Source organism: Neltuma alba, unplaced genomic scaffold, assembly GCF_004799145.2.
Source record: "Neltuma alba isolate B1F8T4 unplaced genomic scaffold, ASM479914v2 tig00011572_pilon, whole genome shotgun sequence".
Taxonomy (NCBI): Eukaryota; Viridiplantae; Streptophyta; class Magnoliopsida; order Fabales; family Fabaceae; genus Neltuma; species Neltuma alba.
The window spans coordinates 64,874-88,887 of record NW_021636226.1 but is presented as its reverse complement, the minus strand read 5'-3'; the positions used below and the strand labels follow the sequence as shown (position 1 = coordinate 88,887).

Sequence of the window (24,014 nt, the reverse complement as noted above, 5' to 3'; positions counted from 1 at the left end):
GTGGTAATGATCTATTGCCAAAGATTGAAGCTGAGAAGAGCAGCTCCAATGTCTGGCTGGGAATAAAGAAGGTTTAGAAGAAAGTAAAGGAAGGCATAGAGTTTAATGAAAATGGTTCCAAGGCTAAATGGAAATATGATTGTAGTGGCTTCTTTTCAGTTAAATCAGCTTATGAACATCTGTCTAATTTTGACGGGGAGTTAGACTCGTTTTGGGATAAGCTTTGGAAACTCCGTATTCCTCAACAATGACATTTGATGTTGTAGCTAGCTATGCGCAGAAGCCTATTAACTAACACGAGCAGGAAAAGGAGAGGCTTGAGTAATGATGATCGATGCCCTATCTGTAAGCGAGAAGTTGAGGATACTCTTCATGTTCTTTGAGATTGCCATGATACTAAACTTCTCTAGGAAACCCTAGTACACCCATCATCTTGGAGACGATTTTTCACGTTGAGTTTCAATGATTGGATGGTATGGAATGTGATGTAATACAGCAAGCTAACTCCTTAACTTCTAATGATCCATTGCAAATCCCAACTGGACCAATCACAAAAGCAAGAGCCAAAAGAATTAGGGAAGCTTTGAGTGGGCAAGTGCAAGACACCTTGACAAAGCAAGCGGCATTTATTGAAATATCAAATCTGGATGAAAATGCTGAGGACGTCACTAACATCATTTGGGCTGAAAATGGAGCTGTTGATCATATTTTGGGCTTGGAGACTTCAATTTAAGGAGCTTGGATCAAGTATAACACATGAGAAGACTCATTTAGGCCTAATTAATCATATTTTGGGCTTGATATGCTGATTATATTTTATTAAATGTATTTGAGCGAAAATTCATAATTAGTTGGTAGATTTGACTTTTGAGTTTCCAAGTTACCTAAATCAAGTTCTTATTATTTTATTTAACTTAGTATTTTGATTTTCTAGATTGCATTTAATGTTTTTTAGGTCAGATTTCTGAATGTATTTTTTATAAGATATTGTAACCCTCATTTTAGAGGCAGATTTGGAATTTGAATGAAAAGGTTGCATTTTGCAATTTCTGACTTGAGAGGGATTCTCTCTAGGGTTTTTCATTAAACTAACATACTTATCAAGGCTTGATTATCAAGCCTTGATCAACTTTGTAGCATCTTTCAACACTTCAGGTCCTTGTTCTTTCGTGTTCGAGGATTCAAGTGGATCACTAGACCTTTATTTACATTCTTGGGGTGCATATATTAGGATTGATTGTGGGTTTGTGGGATTTTTTCCTTATGGGTTCACACCAGAATGTTACTACTAGGAACCCAAAATGTGACGATTGGAGTGCCACTTTTACTGTGACCTTTTGGTGGCTTTGGCATTGCAGGAACCTCTTTGTTTTTGAGAAGAAAAGAGTTTGCAATGATGCTATAGTGACTAATATTAGTGTTCTGCTATCCAGTATCTCTGAGGTGTAGAAACATTTGTCTGGTGTGATGTTGTCGGGAGTTCATCTAGTTCTAGAGGAAAAAAGTTAGCAAACACCTGAACAAGGGTGGATTAAACTCAATGTGGATGGTGCCTTTTCTTCATTTCACCAACTATGTGCTTGCGGTGGACTACTACAAAACTCCTTAGGAGAATTCAGATGAGGTTTTATCCATAATCTTGATGACAAAGATGCTCTACATACTGAGTTATTGGCTTGTTTGCTAGCCCTCAAGCTAGCTTGGGATAGTAGATATCATAGAATCATCGTGAAGATTGACTCAACTAATGCCCTTGAGCTGATTGCCATTGAACCTGATATGAATCATGCAGATTTCAATGTCATTACTGAAGTTTGATCAATAGTGGGTAGAGATTGGGAAGTTAAAGTGGATTACGTGAGCCAAGACTTCAATAAAGCTGTGGATCTTCTTGCTAAGAATGGACTTGCTGCGTTGAGAGGTTATCATCTAGTTATGAAAGCTCCTAGTAAATTGCTTTCTATTTTAGTTTCATATTGCTTAGTTGCCTCAAGCAAAGGTGTGGGCTATAGTTAAGGGTTCCTATTGTTATCAAAAAAAGAAAGGGAGCTGCGCTGCTTTTGTCTTGGCAGACCTCTTGCACACGATTTTTCGGTTTCCATTTTCCCCCCCTCTTTTTCTTCAGTTGCAAGTGGTTCTATGAAATTTTCAGTCCCAGTTTCATGGGTATTTGTCACCTTCCTTTCTTCGTCAACCTTCAGTGTCTTCCATTAACTGTGGTTGGTGAATTCTCCTGAGTCCCGAGTTTCTTTTCTTCTTTGGTCACCACAATTATATTTTTGTTACTCTTCACTTTCTTCTTTAGTCTCCCTTGTGATCTACTTTCTATCTTGTCCCTGATAAGGCTTGAATGTTTCCCTCTTAAAAAAAATAAAAAGATAACTCGAGTAATCTGCCTAACCTAGCGGGTTACTTGGGTTTTTTCTAGTTTATATTGGACTAGACAAGTGGTCAATCCAATTCGGTCAATCCTATATATCCAGTTTTTAATGCCAGTTAACACCTACTCTTATCGTTAATGCTCAACCCATCTTTTGTTTTGGTTTGACTTGGACCTCTTGTATTCAAAGATGGAACCTCAAATATATAGGTCTCTTTTGGTAAGAAACATTGAAAATAAGGAATAAGGATTGGGATTGTAATTACAAAAAATATTAAAAAAATATTTAGCATAGTAATTGCTTGTTACATGGAATTAGGCAAACCCATTGAGGTAGGATCGGAGAATACCACCTTCCCTTTTGGTGTTCTCCAATCCCACATACATAGATTTGTCCAATCCTATGTAATAAGAAATCTTACATCACTGCCCAAAAAAAGGCTTTTAACGGCAGTTATTAATGGTTTTTCATGGTGGTTTTGGAGGCGAAGTTGATACAAATGACGTTGAAAGGTTTACAAAACACAGCAGTTGAGAACCGCCGTGGAAAGTTAGATTTCCACGGCTGTTATGTAAGAAACTGCAGTGGAAAGTTAAATTTCCACGGCGGTTATGTAAGTCGTGGAAAGTAAACTTTCAATGGCGGTTTTAATTAAACCACCATTGAAAGTTAACTTTCCACGACGGTTTTTTACATAACCGCCGTGGAAAATGGTTTTAAAGGCGGTTATTTGAATAACCGCTGTTAAAATTTATTTATTTATTTAAAAAAATTCTGCGCGATTTTTTTTACCACCCTGCAGTTTACAGTTCCAAATAAATGTAGGCAGTGCAGAATACGCAGAACAAGACCATATGAACAATTAATCAGCTAGTTAGTTAATAGATACAGCAAGTATTGAAATTTCTTTTACGCAAAGCAAAAATAGAGAACCAAGAGAACTAAGGGGAACCTAAGACCAAAGAACACATGTCGGAACCAAGAGAACTAGCATCTTGAAAGAAAAGTAACTACTTCTGTCTGTACAATAGAAATAATGAACATGTATAGGAGGGAACCAAGAGAAAATATCTAACAATGAATTTTTTGGGGAATGACCTAACTATTTGAAAGTTTCAACATTTTCTAGCAACGTTGTTGACAAAGTGTTCCTTATCAAGTTGATGTCATCCATGGGATATAGCGCAGCATTTTGAAATACCTGTTAATCAAAAATAACATAGTGAACTTAATCAAAAATGTGAAATGAATTAAGAATGTCATGCAACATAACTTATCTTTACCTCGTCTAATTCCTCAGTCACTCATGTCTCAATGATGTCATTTATGTAGCGGATGACATAATATCCACATTCAACACGTCTTTGTTGACAACGGCACTAACAAAATGAAATATAAAATTGAATATTAGACATTATTGATTATAAACATTAACTTTAATTCATCTAAAAAGGTTTAAAAGTATATATTTATTTCAAAACAACATACCTTTGGGAGAATCCATGTTGATGGTTGTTTATTTTGTTTAATTGCCACAACATTGAAACCATGAAAAGCCCTATCAACAGTATAAAAAAAATGATATTAGAGCATGTTTTTATAAACTTCACATGTAATAAATATATAAACATAAACTAATGTATCGATGACATCTTTGGTTTCTTCAGATGGACTTCCACAGAGTGAATCGAACCAGTAAACTTTGTTATCAAAAAGGGCACAAACAATTAGAGTGTAATGATAACTGCAAAAGACAAACCATGTTAATTATAATCCTACACATATTGAACATGCTTTATGCCCCTTAACACTGTATCCTGAAAAATTTCCATATACCGGAAAGTCATTTATCGTGGTGAAGATCATGACACGTAAATTGAAGGTCTCTTATTTATATGCATCAAACACAGCAACACCTTCCTCCCATAATTTCTTCAGATCCTCAATTAAAGGTGTCAAATACACATCGATATCGTTTCCCGGCTGTTTTGGCCTCGAGATCATCAAAGATAGCATGATATACTTTCTTTTCATACATAACCAAGGAGGCAAGTTGTAAATTACGAGGAGCACTGGCTAAGCACTGTGTGTTCTACTAAGATTACCATATGGGTTAATTCCGTCCGTACAAAGCCCTAGCCGAAGGTTTTTTGGCTCGCCACCAAATTGAGGAAATTTTTGATCTACTGTTTTTCATTGAGAAGAATCTATTGGGTGACGAAGCTTTCCATCACATATTTTCTCATCGAAATGCCATCTCAAGTTTTTTGCATCTGTGGCATTAGCAAATAGACGCTTAAATCGTGGTATTATTGGAAGATACCACAGAACCTTCAAAGGAGAACCTTTGGTCATCTCATTATAATCACCATCATCTTTCTTAACTTTGTATCTTGAAGTCCCACATTTAGGGCACTTATTCAACCGTTCATAATCATTTCTGAATAATATGCAGTCACCAGGATACGTATGTATCTTCTCATATTTCAAACCCATCGGACACAAAATTTTCTTTGCCTCATACATTCGTTTCGGAAGTGAATTCCCTTTTAGAAGAATATCACTCAGCAGTTTAAGCAATTTCATGAAACTAGCATCAGTCCAACCATTTCTTGCCTTCAAGTTCATTAGTTTTAACATGGTTGTCAATCTTATGTAATCATCTTTGCACCCTGGGTATAAAGTCGTCTTTGCATCACTACACAAAGTTTCAAAAGTGGGAGAGAACTGTGTAGAGGATTCAGACCTTATATCACGAAACATATCTGAAATTCTATCACCAAAGTCTTCATTTACAACATTTTCCTTTGCAGACAGTGTAGTCTTTCTAATTTCTCCATGTCATATCTCAAATTTATCCCATCACAGATAAGATGCTCTTTTATCTTAGAAATACTTCGTCGACTATTGTTTAAACATTTGACACAAGGACAATGGTACAATTCATCTTTTCTACTAGGGGCATTTTTCTGAGCAAACTCAAGAAACCTTTCAATCCCATCCTTATATTCCTTGCTAATTCTCTTAGCTTTCATCTAATTACGATCCATTGTTCTACAGAGTCAATAAACATAGTTGTGAAGCTCAATTCTAATTTCTTAATTCAAATATTGAAATAATAAAATCATTAAATGTTAGTCAATAAATTAAAATTGACTAACACTTAATTACAAATTAAAGGGAATATCTCTTTTTTAAAATAAAAAATTTGACAAAATTTTCCCTTAACAACTATGTACAAATTAAACACCAAATTAGAAACCAAAAAACTCAAAATTTTTAATCAAAATTAAAATTTTCTCAACCCCTATTTATCTTATTAAATATATTATAATAAAAAAGTAAAATATATAATTATTTTTAAAAATTAGATTAAGTAATTTCTTAAAAATTAGTATATATAGTGAATGAATGAAATGTCAATAAAATAAAAAATCAAACAAACATATATAAGTTTTGTGAAATAGTTAAACAAAAATTATTTTAATCAACAAAAAAACTATTCTTCATAACATATTTCAACATGATAAATTTGAAGAAATATAACAAATAAAACAAAAATAAAAGTTCAATTTCAAACCAATTCAATGAATAAAGATTCTTAAAGCTAAAACTTTTGAATTCAAAACTGGAACACAAATGATATCCATTTGCAATGAAATTTTAAACGACACTTTACCATCAATCAAAGTTCATAACAAAAAAAAATCACAAAATACCAAACAGATTATTTATTATTAAATTCTCAAATTTATTACAAAAAAATTACCAAAAATTTGAAATAAATATCAAAAAATTATTTAAAAAAATCAAAAACTTCAAAACTAATCAACTTCAAACGTTTAAACATGTTTCTAATACAATATATAGGAAGGAATTGAGGTTTTCTCACACTAAATGCCAACCGATCAATGGTTCAAGCACATAAAAAACACAAAATCAACAATACAAGCCAACCACAATGTAAAACTAACAAACCCATTTGAAATACAACAGATTTTTATGGTCAAAACATTCAAAAAAACCAAGAAAAATTGAAAAGAATGAAAGAAGAGGATACTCACAGAGTAGAGATGATTCAAATGTAAAAGGAGGGGCGTTCAAACGGCAGCGGATGGAGGCAAGACACCACAAGCTAAATGGAGGAGTTTAAACGGTGGGAAAGTAAGGGGAATGGCCGGTAATTGAAACGAAAGTGAAAATGAGAGAAAACGAACGCGCCGTGTAGGGTTATTTTAAAACTTGCCACGACGGTTATTAATAAAATCGCCGTGGAAAGTAGCAGTTTTCTTAATAACCGCAGTGGAAAATCAACACTTAATTAACTTATTTACAAAATTCCACCGTTTTTTTTTCACATCATTTTTCTGATTAACCACCGTTATTCGGCGACGTTAAAAGTCTTTTTTCTAGTAGTGCATGCTAAATGCTCTTTTCATAGATTTTCTCAATTTCAATACCAATCTGTACCCCTCATTTTTAATGCTTTATACCAAATGAAACATATAGAGTCCAACCTCCTCTCCTTGGCTTCCCTTCACTATCTTCGATTTAGTTGGCGAACAAGAGGAGTAATACCGAGTCTCGAACCCCAAAGTCCTCATGAAACGTCCTAACACGATGTGGGAGCAAAACTGGTTCTCTCATGCTTATTCTTGAAAAAATTTTCTTTACTTCCTTTTTTATCCAGATGTATTTGGAGATCTCTTTCACAGCCCTCGGCATCTCCTCTTCTATTTTCCTTGTCTTCTTCCTCCCATTTCTTCTTATTCCTGATAAACTTACCTTTTTCTGTTCCTGCGTTTCTTGGGCAATCGTTTTTGAAAAACTAAATAAGAAGTGACCCGAGTACGTGGTAACCCATTGTTAGTCAGGTTATTTGTTATTACGAGATCACATCGATTTAGACTGAATTCAGATTAATATGATGCTTGAATTTGGTATCTTCAATAAGAATAATATCGAAAATCAGATGAATTCTATGATAACTTTCTTACTTTTAATTACTCCTATACCTGGGATTGGAAAAATAATAAATAAGTAAAAAATATGTTTTTCCCCAAATATGCCAGAAAAGAAAAAAAGAATGAAAGAGCGTGTATAGAAAAAGGATAATACAAGAATAAAATTAATTAGGAGTAAAATTAGTAAAAATACATTTAATATTTCAAACAATTCTAAACTAAGTCTTATAAAAACAACTAAACTAATTCAAAAATTAAGATACTATGAATAGGACCTGATGTAATTGTTGGATATTCCATCATCTCCTTATTTATAAGGTTTAAATAACTATTTCGTATATAATGGTAAAAAAAAATAATTTGGATATAAGAAAAAACCCAGTTAAATTTAGTAAAAAAAATAAATAGATTAGAAATATATTTTTGTTTTCAAATATACACTTATAATTAATGAGAAAAAGGATTAGAAAATTTATCGAGAAATGTTACGGGAGAGTATGACAAATAAAAATAAATAAAAAATTAAAAAAAATAAATGTTAAAAATACTCTAAACTAAAACTTATAAAATAGATTACATTGCAACCCAAATTTGAAATTTATAAATGGGAAGGGGAGTTTTGCTACGTGGCAGAATGCCAGTGGTTAATGCGTCATTGTGACGTAACCCTAATGACGTCAGCTGGCTCATAATACCCAAATAAAGAAATCTTGATCTTGGGCGTCCTGCAGTGCACAGCCCATGATAGAGCCTGGAAGATTTAAATGCTAATTAAAAAAAAACTTTCCCCATATAATATTTTTATTTATAAAACCAAACTCTGATATATTTATTCTAGAGTTAAGGTTGAATTTAAACAAAAAAAAAAAATCTATCCTAAACAGTACTGGACAACATAAAATCTACTTGCATGCAAAAACATACATGAAATTGTTAAAAGGAGACATCTTACATTACCACGTTAACGTCCGTTAGTGAGGCATACGAAGTCAATTTTAAGGTACATTTGTAATAACAAAATTTACATCAAGTGATATTGAGCACCATAAATTTACTTAAGTGAAAATATATATGTAAACTTTTTAAAAGGAAAAAAGTAACAAAATTCATCAACTCTCAACATTCGTTAACTTTATTCTTTTGAGTTTCACCAACTGTTATATTTTCTCTTTATCCATTCCCACTTCCTTTTTAGGAGTTAGGACCAAATTACATTCAAAGAATTATTTAATCCTCTCATCTATTTTCACATGCTCCTCTAATTCTATTTTTAAGGCATTTTCAGCATGTTTCACATAAAAAAAATGTTAGTTTTTTTTTTCTATTTAATATATACACCTTTTAAAAATAAATGAAAAACAAAATAGTATATTTATACTTAAAATTTAATGATGTGACTTATAAATATGATCAAGAAAAGCAATATCTCGTTGTCTTATAAATAAGACCACAGGAATAATTGATTAAAGGAAAAATCTCAAAAAAATATTGCCGAAATAGAAAAATTACAAATCAAGACTAGTTACAACATTAGTATGGGTTTTGACAATAATAGTATGGGTTTTGACAACAATTTTTATGAATGGGTCCTTATATGCAATTTTTCAATTTCAGTGGTCTTTTTTTTACGATTTTCCCATGATTAAATGTAGAGTAATTAAGAACATGTTTATGTTAAGTAATTAATAAAGGAGATAATTATATTTTTTAAAAAATCTATAAAAATATCAAAACGAACCACTCAATAAAGGATCCTATAAAAATTGGCGGACGGAAGGAGAGTATTTAATATCCACGATTTCAGGGAATCTGTCCAATGGAAATAATAAATAATAAAATGACAGTAAAATAATAATAACAAGTTGATGGGTATATATATATATATATATATATATATATATATATATATAAAAGCCTATAAGAATGAACAAAACAAACCACTCGATCAAGGTGCTACTAATCCATCGTCTGGGAATCCATCCAGCATTGGAAAGGATAAAAAATAAAATGAAGTAGTTGGCAAAAATAATACTACTCTGGTCCTTAATATAAAACCCATTTAATTAATTTGATTAAATTAAGAAAGTTAGGTAAGTTAGTTAATTATAAAAAATATGATACGTCTTTTTTAAAATACAATAATCATCTTTCTTAATACCTCATCTTCCTCTTCTACTTGATTATGGTTGAGGGAGTATCCATAGGAGTAATTTAGAGAAAATTGATAAATATGAAAAATGGATCTTATATTTAGGACAAAATTAAAACCAACTCAACAATTAGGTCATATATTAAAGACTGGAGGAGTACTAAAATAAGCTACCACTCCAGTCCTAAAGATAAGCCACTCTTATAACAAAAGTTTTAGTCAGAAATGCAAATTACTTGTGGTATATTTAATACTTGGTTTTTAATTTTAATTTTATTTAATTCTTAAATTCTTATTGAAAAAAGAGAAAGAAAAGAATGATATGAGAATGATTTATAAATATGTTGAGAGAGAATTTTAATAAAGGTAAAACTAAAAAATTATGTTAATTTAATGCATTTTTTCATATGTCACAGTGTGTTATAAATGATTTATATTGAAAATGAGAGAAGTAAAACAAAATAAATGAGCACAAGAGGATGGGGGTGGGCGCTTATAATATTAAATGCCATCTTTACCCTTCTTCTCATCGTCATCCTCAAACCGTACTTTTTTCCTTTCCTTTCTCTCACAACGCATACACAGAGCCTGTTTGGTTAAGCGGTGGGATCTCAAATAAGCCCGTTTAAATCCAAATAAGTGCTTATGAAGCATGTTTAGGGTGTTTGGATGATTTTTATAAAATCCCGATGAATCGTGATTTTAACCTTCCACCGCACTTTTAGGATAAACAATAAGAAGTAACTTTTGCGTTTGAAAAATCCCGATAAATATTCAGTAACTAAATTTTCTCTAATCTACCCCTCATTCTAATAGTAATTATTTTAATTTTTTTATATATTTTCATTCATCTCTTATTTATATGGGGTCTTTTATTTCATATTTGTACTACACATAAATTTTGTAAGTGATTTTAAATAATAATAATTTTAAAATAAAACCAAATATTTAAATATTCATGTCATTTATTAAATTATATTTAATAAAATTTATTATTAAATATAATAATTATGAAAATGTAAACAACTTTATTAACTTCATGTCCTTTTTAGTAATTATATACCCATAAGTGATTTTAATAAATAAAAACCAAACATAATAACAATTCTTAAAATCACTTATAAAAAAAATATCCAAACATAAATCATGATTAACTAGTGTCACTTATAGCCAGTATCACTTATAAAATTCACGATTATCTAAAATCACAGTTATTCACCGCTAATCCAAACAGGCACACAGTCTAATATTCTCATATCTTCACTGCGGGCACACAATCACATCCATCTTATATAGAGGTTTTGTGTTATACTACCTCCGGTCCTCTAATTGACTAATTTAAAAAGATTAAAGAAAGAAGTTAAGTTAGTTATTTGTAATAAATAGGTGCTATCTTTTCTAAAATATCCTTGTTAATCAAATGTATTTACTAGAAATACCATTGTTAAAAGGACTACATTGGAAAAAAATACATAAATATAAGAGACAAAGTGGATTGAGATTTAATATTTAGGACAAAAAAAAAAGCCAAACAAAGTCTTATATTAAGGATCGGAGGTAGTACTAGTATATATTAATTGGTTATGGAGAATCTGGCAATGAAAGTGCTGGAGAGAGGGCGCGAGTATGCAAACCAGATTCAACGATTTATCCGTGAGTCTGATAATGGAGAAGATGATGAAGATGAGGCCTTGACGACGTCGTATGCTCGAGATCTAGCTGCGAAGATGGGGGATTCTTTGAAAAGGGCAATTTTGCTCCTCAACAATAATCAAGATTCGGCGGTTAACTCTGAGGAATCTCACGAGAGTTCTAAGAGCAGAAGCCAAACAATGAAAGATCCAATAAGATTCTCTCCCCGAAAAAGGTACTTATAAATCAATCATAAATCATACTAATTCATCTCTCTTTCTCTATCACCTTCGTAATTTTGATTTTACTGGTCCTCTGGTCCTAAATACATGATTTGATGATTAACTACTTTAGAAATATTAAAAAATTGTTGAGTTGATTATTTACCATTATTATGAAAAAATTGTACTCCTCCGGTCCTTATTATAAGACCCCATTTGATTTTTTATTTGGTCCTAATTATAAGACCCCAATCTATTTTATCTCTTATATTTATGCATTTTTTCTAAAATAATCCTTCTAATAATGATAGTTTTAGCCAATATACTTAATTAGCAAGGATATTTTAGGAATGACAACACTTATTTATTATAAATAACTAACTTAACTTACTTCCTTAATCTCTTCAAATAAGTCAATTGGGTCTTATAATTAGGACCGGAGGAGTATGTCATTTGTTCTAAAATACTTCTCTTTAACGATTGTACTAAATGTGAGAGAAAAGAAAGTCAGAAAATTTTTTGGAATTAGTTAGGTTAGCATAGAACAAATATTAAGAAGGAAGAGAACAGGAAAAAGGTGCCTCCTATATTTTGGAGTTAGGACTAAATTATATCCATTAACTAGGTTATATATTTAGGACTGAAGAGAACATTATCCACAGATATTAATTGTCTTTTCCATCTTCAATGTCACTCATTTATTTTCACTTTTGAATGATTATCATCAGAATTTTAATTTGTTTATAAACTACCGCTTCGGTAGTTATTATAAATCACTTGTAATTCATTATCACACATAAAAAAATCCATTAAATTGATAAATATTTTTAAATTTATCCTTATTAAATTTTTTTTCTTTTCTGTGCATTTACAAATTATTTTCACATCTTTCTCCTCTTTCTCTCTTTCTAACAAGTAAAATTAGAAAACGATCATTATATTTAGGATCAAAAAATTTTCGTGCGAGTACTCTATAATTAGACCCCGAGTGGTATACATAATGGCACAATCCTTATTATACAACCGACTTCATTTATTGGGACGGAATTTATTGTTATTGTTGTTTGTGATTTTGCTCGGGTCTAGCTCTGGCTTGCCGTCAAGTCCTGTATATTTTCTTTAATAAATATGCCTGATTTTCACTTTGATGCATTTGGAGCATGGACAAATTATTTAAAGAAAGAGAAAATGTTTGGGAATTGTTTTTGGTAAACGGTATAGTAGCTTTAATTATTTGTCAAAATTATTGCGATACATTTTCACATTATGATTATTCCCCATTTCCCCCTCTGAGTCCATTATTGAATTATGGTGATCCACTTAATTAATAACCGGCAAATTAAACAAGTCCTCTACATACCTTCTTGCTTTCCTGGAGCCTTTAATCAGACGGTCCCATACGTAAATTTTATTCCATGTATAACTGCAAGTATATATGATTCTGATTTTTCTTTTCATATGCTCCATCCAGTCCTTAAGATCCAAATTTTTGAATTGATCCGGTCCTTTGTATAATGTACAATTTGGGATTATCTAAACATTAAATGCATCATTTTATCAATTTTACCCCTTATTAATTATATGATCTTTACCCATACATTCTCTTCCATTTTCTTCTCCTTATTTCTCTCTCTTACTTATCATCTTATAAATAAGAATATACTGTTCTTAATATAAAAGCTAATTTGATATTCAATTTGGTCATAAATATAAGACTTCAATCCACCCTATCTCTCGTATTTATCTATTTTTTTTCAAAGTAATTCTCCTGTTGCACATGTTAAATGTTTCATTAAATAGTAGTTCTAACTAATACATATGATTAGCAAGTATATTCTAGAGAAAATAAATTGTTTTTATTATAAATAACTAACTTAATAAACTTTTTTAATCTACTAAAATTAGTCAATTAGCTTTTATATCAAAGATTGAAGGTAGCATTTGGATATATATATATATCTTACATATTTATTACTTTTAACTGATGTTAATGGATTTTCTCACATCAGACTTGAAGCAAAACAAGATGCTAGCACTACCAGAAAAAAGGCTTTTCACGGCGGTTTTAAAGGCGAAGTTGATAAAGGCGATGTTGAAAGGTAAAGAAAACACGGCGGTTTCAAAGCGCCAGGAAAGTTGATTTTCCACGGCGGTTTTCTATTTGACCGCCGTGGAAACTCCATTTTCCACGGCGGTTTTACATTTGACCGCCGTGGAAAATCCATTTTCCACGGCGGTTTTCACATCCAATGCCCACCAATCAACACCAATCAACGGTTCAACCACATAAAAAATGCAAAATGAACAATACAAGCCAACCACAATATAAAACTAACAAACCCATTTTATATATAACAGATTTTCATGGCCAAAACATTCAACAAACCAATAAAAATTGAAAAGAATGAAAGAAGAGGATACTCACAGAGCAAAGAAGCTTCAAACGCGAAGTGAGGGCGGCGGCGGACGGCGGCAGACGGCGGCAAGGCACGACAGATGGCGGTAGACGGTGGGATAGTGGGGGGTATGACCGATTTTCGGTGGTGGGACAGAGGGGACCACGACTGAGCAAGAACGAAGCGAAATGAGAGGCGTTCGACAGTAGCAGACGGCGGCAAGGTACCACAAGCTCAATGGAGAAATTTAAATAGTGGGATAGTGGCAGGAATGGCCGGTAATGGCAGTTTTTTGGTGGTGGGGTAGAGAGGGACCACGGCGCACTGAAGAAATGAGAAAGAAAGTGACCGAAGTTGAAGCAGAGAAAGGTAAAGAGAACACACTTTCCACGGCGGTTTTCTTAAAAACCGTCGTGGAAAATGTAGGCCCTCTTCAACTTATTTACAAAAATGCTACCGTGTTTTTTTCCACGTCGTTTTTCTGCTTAACCGCCGTTATTTTGCGACGTTAAAAGTTTTTTTTCTAGTAGTGTAGCTCTTGCAAAGAATAGACCAATTAAGGAGAAAAATAATGAAGTTGATAATTTTTAATAATGAATTGAAATTTTTGGTGGCAGGAAAAGTGTACAAACATGGGAGGAGTATACCAAAATTCCAAAGGAAGATGGTTATGCATGGAGAAAGTATGGCGAAAAAATCATACTCAATGCCAAATAACCCAGGTTTTCCTCTTCATTCAATCTTTTCTTTTTTTTAATCTCATTAAGTATTTTTGAATATTATATAGATATATATATATATCCTCCTTTACTTGTTGCACTTTAAATTGCTAGTAATTGAAATAATGAACAAGCTTCGACAAGCTTAAAGTGCATCATCAATTTTTACGAAGATCATCTTATTTTTCTGTACTTCTTTATTTATTTCAGCTTTCATCACCATCACCTTTTGATAGTATGTCAAGCTAAATTGTTAGCTCAATAATTAGATTCTCCATAAGCAAAACTCAAATAGATGTGCATATTCTTGGTGATTCATCTATGACATCTTTGTATAATCCTTTGTAACACAGCTTCATTACTCTCTTTCCCTTCTGCAAGGCAAAAGTTCTGTAATCTAATCCCATTGTAGCATCATGCGGCATTCCGAAATAAGGGTCCAGTCTACATGTTGGTCATTCTCCTCTCCTGTGATCAACTTGATGGCTTCTTGGTAGACACAAATAAGAAGTATATTTCGAAATCCACCCTCCCATGCACGTCTCAGACCAAGCAAGCAAGCCCAAAGTTCTACAAAAAAAAAAAAAAAGAGTCTCCATTTCCTAGATTCAACATGAAATTAAGCGTCCAGCAAGAGACCATTGTGGTCTGTAATGAATTCGAGAAGAGGCGGCACAATGGACGTGCACATAAAATCTGCCTGGGATGATCCTTATACTAGAGGAGTCACGAGGCGAGACTTGACGAGAGCTAGTAATGGCACTCATCCTCCAGGACGCAGCTAAATGATTTGACAGAATAGCCCAAGTATGTTTCTCGGAGCGATGGTGACGTTCTCAAATGTGAGTCTATTCCTATATTTATAGAAAATCCAATAGAGAGAATTCTAAAGAGTTCTTTCCAATTATCATCACATTTACCAACCTTCACGTGGAGATTCCATTGCACCCAGCTTCGAATACTCCTTCGACAGAAATGTTGCACCAGAGAGGGCTTTATAATGGAAGGCCACAAAGCCATAGTTTCTAGGCAATCATCCCAAACATGGAGGGTGCTCTCAATGGGGCGTCCATAGTGGGTGCACAAAGCGGACTGCGTTGAGGAGCTTCTATTGTAACACCAACCACGTAAAAATCGACGTCGCTGAGGGACGGCTAGTTTCCAAATTTTAGACCACAACGGGTTTGCCTCAGCAAGTAGGCTTGGAGGGAGCTATAGGCAGACTTGATTGAGAAATGGCCATGCTTCTCGAGCTTCCATCAAACTGTTTGAGAGCCGTTCGCATTCACAACTTGTTCTTCATGACATTCCAACCCATCTTCATCATGAATGAACAGTTCTGAAGATGGGTTTGTCGAGCCCCCAGTCCGCCATTTTTCTTGTCTGTACATACTATTTCCTAGCAAACTAGATGAGCCCTTCTCTTCTCCGCAGTAGATCCCCAAAGAAAGCCCCCGGCATATTTATCCACATCATCACAGGTTCCCGGGGGGGGGGAGATCTGCATAGAATAGAGGAATAGATTGGACCGCCCAGACACGTAATAAGAGCGTGCCTTCTAGAAAAAGATATCAAATTCACCTTCTAACTACTCTACTTATGGTGAGAACCCACAAGAAAAAAAAATCCCACGAACCCACAGCCGATCTGAATATACGCACCCCAAGAACGTAAACAAAGGTCTGGTGATCCACTTGAACCCTTGAACACGGGAGAACAAGGACCTGAAGTGTTTAAAGACGCCACAAGGTTGATCAAGCCTTAATAAGTCTGTTAGTTCAATGAAGAACCCTAGAGAGAACCCCTCTCAAGTCAAAAATTGCAAAATGCAAGTTTTTCATTCAAATTCCAAATCTCCTCCCAAAATGAGGGTTACAATATCTTATAGAGGATACATTCAAGATCTGACCTAAAAAGCATTAAATGCAATCTAGATAATCAAAATATAATAAATTCATAAGGACTTGATTTAGGTAACTTGGAAATTCAAAAGTCAAATCTGCCAACTAATTATGAATTTTCGCTCAAATGCATTTAATAAAATATAATCAGCATATCAAGCCCAAAATATGATTAATTAAGCCCAAATGAGTCTTCTCATGTGTTGTACTTGATCCAAGCTCCTTAAATTGAAGTTTCCAAGCCCAAGATATGATTAGTAGCTCCACTTTCAGCCCAAATGACATTAGTGACGTCCTCAGCATTTTTATCCAGATTTGATACTCCAACAAATGCCATTTGCTTTGTCAAGGTGTCCTGCACTAGCCCACTCAAAGCTTCCTTAATTCTTTTAGCTCTTGCTCTTGTGATTGGTCCAGTTGGGATTTGCAATGGATCATTGGAAGTTGAGGAGTTAGCTTACTGTATCGCATCAACTTATCACCTTGTCCACCGTAAATTGATAAGTAGCTTTTCTGACTCAGTCATGGTGTAAGGGAACACGTGCAGATATTTACCAAGATCAGCCCTCACCGTAAACCAAAGCTCTTCACTCAATTGGCTTGCTCTATTATGGTTTACGTTACCGGAGAAATGAGCCCTTGTCTTCTGCTGACTAACCTTCTGGCCAGAGCAGGGGCAAAATTTTCCCAGCACTTGTTTAATCACTTGGACTTGGTCAAGAGAGGCTTCAGCGAAAAGAATAAGATCTTCTGCAAAGAAAAGATGAGACTAGTGGACCATCATTTCTTAACTTAATCGGCCGCCAATGCTTGAGATGTCTTTCTTTCTAAATCAAGGAAGCAAGTTTTTCAATGGAAATAACAAACAGATAGGGAGAGATGGGATCACCTTGGCTTATGTTGTGGGACAGTTGAAACTCCTGAGTCATACTGCCTTCCCACAAGATTTGCATATGAGGAGAGGAGACACAATGCTTAATAACATTGAGAAGCAGTAGGGGCAACTCAATTTCTTTCAAACAATAAAAAAGAAACTCCCAACGGAGCAGATCATATCTTTTTCAAGATCTATTTTAATCATCATGAAGCCTTTCTTTCCCCTTCATAGTTCTCGAAAGGACCACTTCCTGTGCTATAATCACATTATCTGAGGCCAATCTACCAGGGACAAAACCACACTAATTAGGACTAATAATACTAGGAAGGATAGGCTTAATATAGTTTGAGACCGCCTTGGTAATATTCTTGTAGATAACATTGCATAAACTAATGGGAAGAAAATCTTGAATTGTTTGTAGTTGATCGTTCTTTGGGATAAGGATGAGGAGGGTCCCATTAACATCAGGTATGATAGAAGGATCAGCGAAGACCCGCTGCACAAAATCAAGAATAGAGTTTCCCACATATTCCCAGTGGCTTTGGAAGAAAAGAGCTGCATTGCCATCTGGGCCAGGTGATTCTAGACTCCCATGTTGAAGATAGCCTGCTGTATTTTCTCATTTGCCACGTTGCTGCTTAGAGAGGCTCCTTCTGCATCAGAGATACTTGGGTAAGAGAACAAACCATTGAGGACCACGTGGGAGCTTGATTCCTCATGAAATAGCTATCTATAAAACATCATGGCCTCCTTTTTAATTAGCTCTTTAATTTGTCAGTTTATAAATTAGATAAATCAGCTAGTTTGAGAAAAAAATGATATATGAGAGATTAAATAGATTAATATCTTACATTTAGGTTTAAAACTTACCCCCTACTTAGGTCCTCTATTTAGGATCGAGGAATAGTTTGCTTGCAAATTTATTGCTCCAACACAATCACCACAAACTTTGATTTCTGATTGTAACATTCCTCACTTTACTCTAGATGCCACACTGTAGGCCTGGAAGCAAATTGCCATATGAGTTTTGAAGATGTAATTTTTCAGGTTTATCTATCCTTTCTTTTCTTCCATTTGAAGATGTTTACTGCACCAGTTGCTTTGAAAGTTAAATCAAAGTAAAAGGTTTAATATCACTGCAATTTTTTTTCATAAACATGTGATCATCACCAGCCACATGCATATACACCAGACCAATGTAAAATTCTGCTGTAAAATTGACTTTTTGTACTAGTGCTTTTTTATTGGGTTAAGCTACATCCAACACCCGCAAGTATTGAACTGAATGCATCCAACACCTCAAAATATTTTGTGGTGTATCCAGTAGTTTGAAGTATTTTATTCAGATGCGTCCAGCACTATAAGGTATTTTTTGGTGCATCATGTACCTCAAAGTATTTTTTTTTAGGTGTATCCAGTATTCAAAAATAGTTTTTGGTGCATCTGGCATTAAGGCAAAAAAAAAAATCTTCAAGATGCCGAATGCACTTGAAAAATACTTCAGAGTGTTAGATGCATTACAAAATACTTTGGGGTGCTAGATACACTACAAAATACTTTGAGGTGCTAGATGCACCTGAGAAAATACTTATGAGTGCTGATGCACCTTAACCCTCTTTTATTTTGTAACATAGTCAAAAACCTTTTCATTCACATTAAAGCAAATATTACTTCTTGTCTGGGATGCTTCTCCAGAATTTGCCCTTTTTATTACATTAGGCATAACCTCATTCCCAGGTCTGAATGTTCAAGGAAGATGTGTTTATTACTATCAACTTTCAAAGTCCTGCAAATAAATAAGTATAAAAGTTATGGTGATTATATTGCTCTCATATTTTGAACAAAATTTATTTTCCTTTCACTTTCATCTATGTATCCGCATGCTCTAACAAACTATAGCATTCCTCATATTTGGAGAAAACTACAGCGGCTCTCTTGTGTTTGGAGTTCAAGATAAGCCAGTTAATCTCTACATATTTTTTTGGTATTTCATACTATATTGAAAATAAAATGACATTGACTTATTTTAGAAAAAAATATATTTACATGCAATAATATATGCAGATGCTACTTCAGATGCACTCACAAGTTTGACCAGGGATGTGAAGCAACCAAATAAGTACAAGTAGGAGTGGAAATAGGTCAGGCCCCTATCAGGGGACCTATGGCCTGGCCTAGTTAAGGCCTAGCCTGTTTATTAAAAAGGCTAGGCCAAGGCCTATTTAAAGGCCTTATTATGTAAATAGGTCAGGCTTATTTTGTTAAAGCCTGGCCTGTAAGCCTTCAAGCCTGGCTTGTTTAGGCATAAAAAGCATAATTATATTTGCATGAGATATATATATGATATTTATATTTTTTAATTCTTATTTTCTAATGTATAGATATAATTATAATTAGTAAATTACAATAGTACCCTTCTCCATTTGAATTTTGATGACTCCCTCCTACGAAAATTCAACTAAATTGGAAACCTAGCCCTTAGTCTATTGTTTCGTGCTCCGTTGCTTTGTTCAGTCCATCTTGCAAATACTTTCTGCAATTTTCTCATCAAGTCATTGTTAGTCTATCACTAACTATTATTTGCTCTCTCCACTGTGATGGGTAACTCTCGTGCTTCAAGTAACTTTTATATTTTTCAGTAAGCATTCTAAGTCTCTTTATCAATCTGCCAAAGCTTCATTCTGCGTGTTTGAATATATAATATATGGTGATGAATAGAGACAAACCCATTAGAGAAAGCAAAAGTAGAAAGTGGTCCCCTACTATTTGGTTTGCTTTATTTGAAACTTGTTTGTTTTGTTAATTATTTTATTGGAATGATGACAAACCAAACAATTGAAAGTGGTCCCCTACTCCTATTAGAGTTGCTTTTTCAAAGTTCTCTCATATTAGCACATGTTAGTTTGTTCTTCTATTTGACTTATGTTATTTAGAAGTTATTTATGTTTTGATTATTTTATTTTATTGAAGAGTACTAGAGTACCTGTTGGAACTTTTTTCCCCATAAACAGAACACTTTTCTTGACATAGAGAGTGGCAATAATAAAGCTTCTTATTTGTTAGCAGAACACTTGAAATGGTACTAGTTTACAAACAGATTATTTTTCATGCTTTTATAGCTATTATAGCAAGCTTGGTAATAATAAGCCTCTTTAGATGAGAAATAAAGCATGAATATGATTTTTTTAATTATTTCTTTTATTTATTTGTTTATTTTATTGGAATATGGTATTTTTATTATTTTTCTATAGGATAAGTTCTTGAAATGGATAGCAGCAACAATACAATTGAATCCACTCCTCCTCAACCTCAAAGTGCCCAATCTGAACCACAAATTAGCAGAGATGTTACATCTTCTTTAAGTAATGCAATAGAAAATAACAATATTACTTCTCAACAAGTAGCAATTACGGGTGAAGAAACATCTATTATCGCTAAGAAGCGGCAAAAAACTTCAGAGGTATGAGAAGATTTTGAAGAAGTTCAACTTGTAGATGGAGTCAAGAAAGCAATGTGCTTGTACTGTAAAGAAAAGCTAGCTACTGGTGGAAGGGGAGCTAGTACTAGTCATCTCAAGAGGCATTTAGAAAAATGCTTGCAACGGAAGCTGTTTGTCTCTCGGCAAAATAAGCAAACCACCATATCATGTCCCCAATCAAGTGAATCAAGAATTAATCCTTTTATTATTCCTGATAGTAAATACTCCAATGAAAAGATGAGAGAAATTTTTGCTACAGTTGTCATGGTGCGTGAACGCCCTTTTAGTATGGCAGAAGATGAAGTTTTGATGTGGGCTTTTGAATATGCAAATCCAGAGTTTAGAAAAGTCAATCGTACGACAACATGAAGTGATTGTCTCAAATTGTATGAGGCTAAAAAGAATACTTTGAAAAATATATTGAAGAATGTGAGCAAGGTTAGCATTGCAATAGACATGTGGAAGTCAAGTCACTAGGTAGCTGAATACATAGATGTTACTGGTTACATTTAATGATTCTTGCTTGAGAAATTTGAAGGAAAATTTGTCATTGAGCAAATAAATTAGTTTTGGATGGACAACTATTTCATGTTAGATGTTGTGCACATATTTTAAATTTGTTGGTGCAAGATGGCCTGAATAACATTAAAGATATCATTTATAAAGTTCGTGAAAGTGTCAAATTTATAAATGCTTTAGATGCAAGGCTAAAATCTTTTTGTGAAGTTGTAGAGTTGAACGGTTTGAAAGATAGAAAACTCATTCTTGATTGTCCTACAAGATGGAACTCTACATTCTTGATGTTGACAACAACAATGAAATTCAAGCATGCCTTTTCAGCCTATAATGAAAAAGAGCCACATTATACTTATACACCAGATCCTGAGCATTGGGAAAAGCTTAAGAAGGTTTGTCACCTGTTAGAAGTTTTCAATGATGCCACTCATGTCATTTCAGGTAGTGAATACCCTACTGCTAATTTTTATCTTGCTGAGGTTCATAGGGTGAAACAAGTGATTGATAAGGCAATAGATTCTCCTGACTTGTTCATGAATGAGATGGCAATACCTATGAAAGAAAAATTTGATAAGTGTTGGGGTGAATGCAATTTGTTGATGGCTATTGCAAGTATTTTGGACCCAAGAATCAAATTTGATGCTATTGAGATAAGTTTCCCCCTAATATATAAACCAGAAAGTGAGGCTACACAGGATGTGGAAAAAGTTAAAAATGCATAGAAGAATTATATCATATGGAATTGTGTAGAGAAGAGTCATTTTCTACATCTGGTGAAATGAATATTGATGGCACAACCTTGACAGATAAAGGAATGCAACGAATGTTGAACATGATTCGTCAAAGGCATTTAGTTCCTGCTACAAAATCAGAGTTGGAAACTTATCTTGCTGATGATCCTTACATTCCTTCTTCTGATTCTTCATAATTTTGTGCCTTAGAGTGGTGGAAGAACAATAGTACAAAATTTAAAGTTTTATCCAGGATGGCATCTAATATATTAGCTGTCCTTATCTCAAATCAGAGTCTACATTTAGTGCTAGGAGAAGAGTGATTGATGAATATCGTGCTAGATTGAATGAAGAATCTATTGAAAATCTTTTGTGTGGAGTGTACTAGCTTCGTCACAAATATGGGTTGAAAAGGAAACTAAAGGTATGAATATAATGTTACATAATTTATTTTTATATTTATATCATGTTAGTTGGATTTTGTATTGTACTAATTATTTAATTTAAATTAATTTGTTTATTATGCAGGAGCAATATGAACAAGAGGATATTATATTGAGACCTTGATGCTGATGTTATTTGTTTAATTTTCATTTCATGGTCATATTGTTATCTTATAATATTTTGATACATTGTGTTATTAGTATTGAATTCCAGCGGGATGATTTTTTGTATTAAAAATTAGGTTTTATTTTAATTATGCGTAGGTTTTAAGCACAAGATGAGATCTTAATATTGATATTATTGTGTTATTCAATTTCGTTTCATGCTCATGCTACTATTTTGTAATATTTTAATATATTGTATTATCCATGTTAAATTCTAATAGTATTATTCGTTTGTAACAAAAATCATATTTTATTTTAATTATTCATAGATTTTAAGTAGGCTTTAAGCCTATTTAAAACATACAATTTGTAAATATATAAGCTTTGAAACCTCCCAAAAGCTTACGGACATGTTGGCTTCGGTAGGCTCAGAGCCTATTTATGGACTTTAAGGCCTACAACTTGTGAGTAGTGATAGAGGAGCATGGCATGATCAAGCATCAAAGGAAGACCAAAACACGGAGCGTGGAGCCCAAGCTAAAAGATGGAGATTACCTCCTCTTTTCCTTCCTTTTACGTTTTTGGTACCTATCCTTCTTCTTTTATCACATATTCCTTTCTTATCTCTTATATTTTCTGGTTCTTGCAATTCTGGTTGTGGAGATTACCATTTACTAACATTGTCTCTTGATTTTGTTGAGTTTCAATCAAGAATACTATAGGAGGCAAGTTTGAGTGGTAAAAGGCGAGAGTGTTATTACATCAATTTAAAAGCCAGATTTGAGTTAAACACGAGTGACACTACAATTTCTTGAGTGAAACGCGCGAGTAGAGTGGTAAGGTCCCTTCTTACTATTTCATTTCTCTTTGATCACACTAACGTTTCAATTTCAAGATGAGTGACAAAGAAGCCAATATGGAAGAATTCAACACAGATCCTAAGCTATTCATGAGAGCCATGAGAGATGAATTTCTCAAACTCAAGTTGGAGCTAGTGGAGCTAAAAGCATCCAAAGCAAGTAGTGGTGATGAGGAGGTGATTAGATCTGGTTCTTCATCCTCAAAGAATAGGAGCGGACCTGAAAAACGTGATTTGGACACCTATGACCCAAAGATCAATTACCCTACCTTCAAGGGTAATATAAATCCAGATGCATACCTTGATTGGGAGATGAAGTTTGAGTAAATCTTCAGAATGAATGATTGGCCAGAAGAAAAGAAGGTAAAAATTGCTTCATATCAATTTTCTGACTATGCTATTGTTTGGTGGGAAGATTTACAGCTTAAAAGGCGCCTTAAGGGCAAAGGACCACCTCATACATGGTCAAAGCTAAAGAAACTCATGCGCAACAAGTATGTCCCTAGTTACTACTACCGAGAGCTAAATAGAAAGTTACGACTGTTTGGCCAAGGCTCTATGACTGTAGATGAATATGTGCATGAACTTGACCTTCTTAAAATGCGAGCTGGAGTACAAGAAGGAGAAGAAGCAAGCATGACC

At 33.7% G+C, this 24,014-nt stretch overlaps 1 protein-coding gene across 1 annotated transcript; it reads left to right on the top strand.

Moving 5' to 3' along the window:
- Nucleotides 1–11,077: 11,077 nt before the first annotated feature.
- Nucleotides 11,078–14,460, top strand: LOC114715023 (WRKY DNA-binding transcription factor 70-like). The gene is made up of 2 exons (XM_028899827.1): nucleotides 11,078–11,361; nucleotides 14,361–14,460. The coding sequence occupies exons 1-2, from the start codon at nucleotides 11,078–11,080 to the stop codon at nucleotides 14,458–14,460; spliced, it is 384 nt and encodes a 127-aa protein (XP_028755660.1).
- Nucleotides 14,461–24,014: the final 9,554 nt, after the last annotated feature.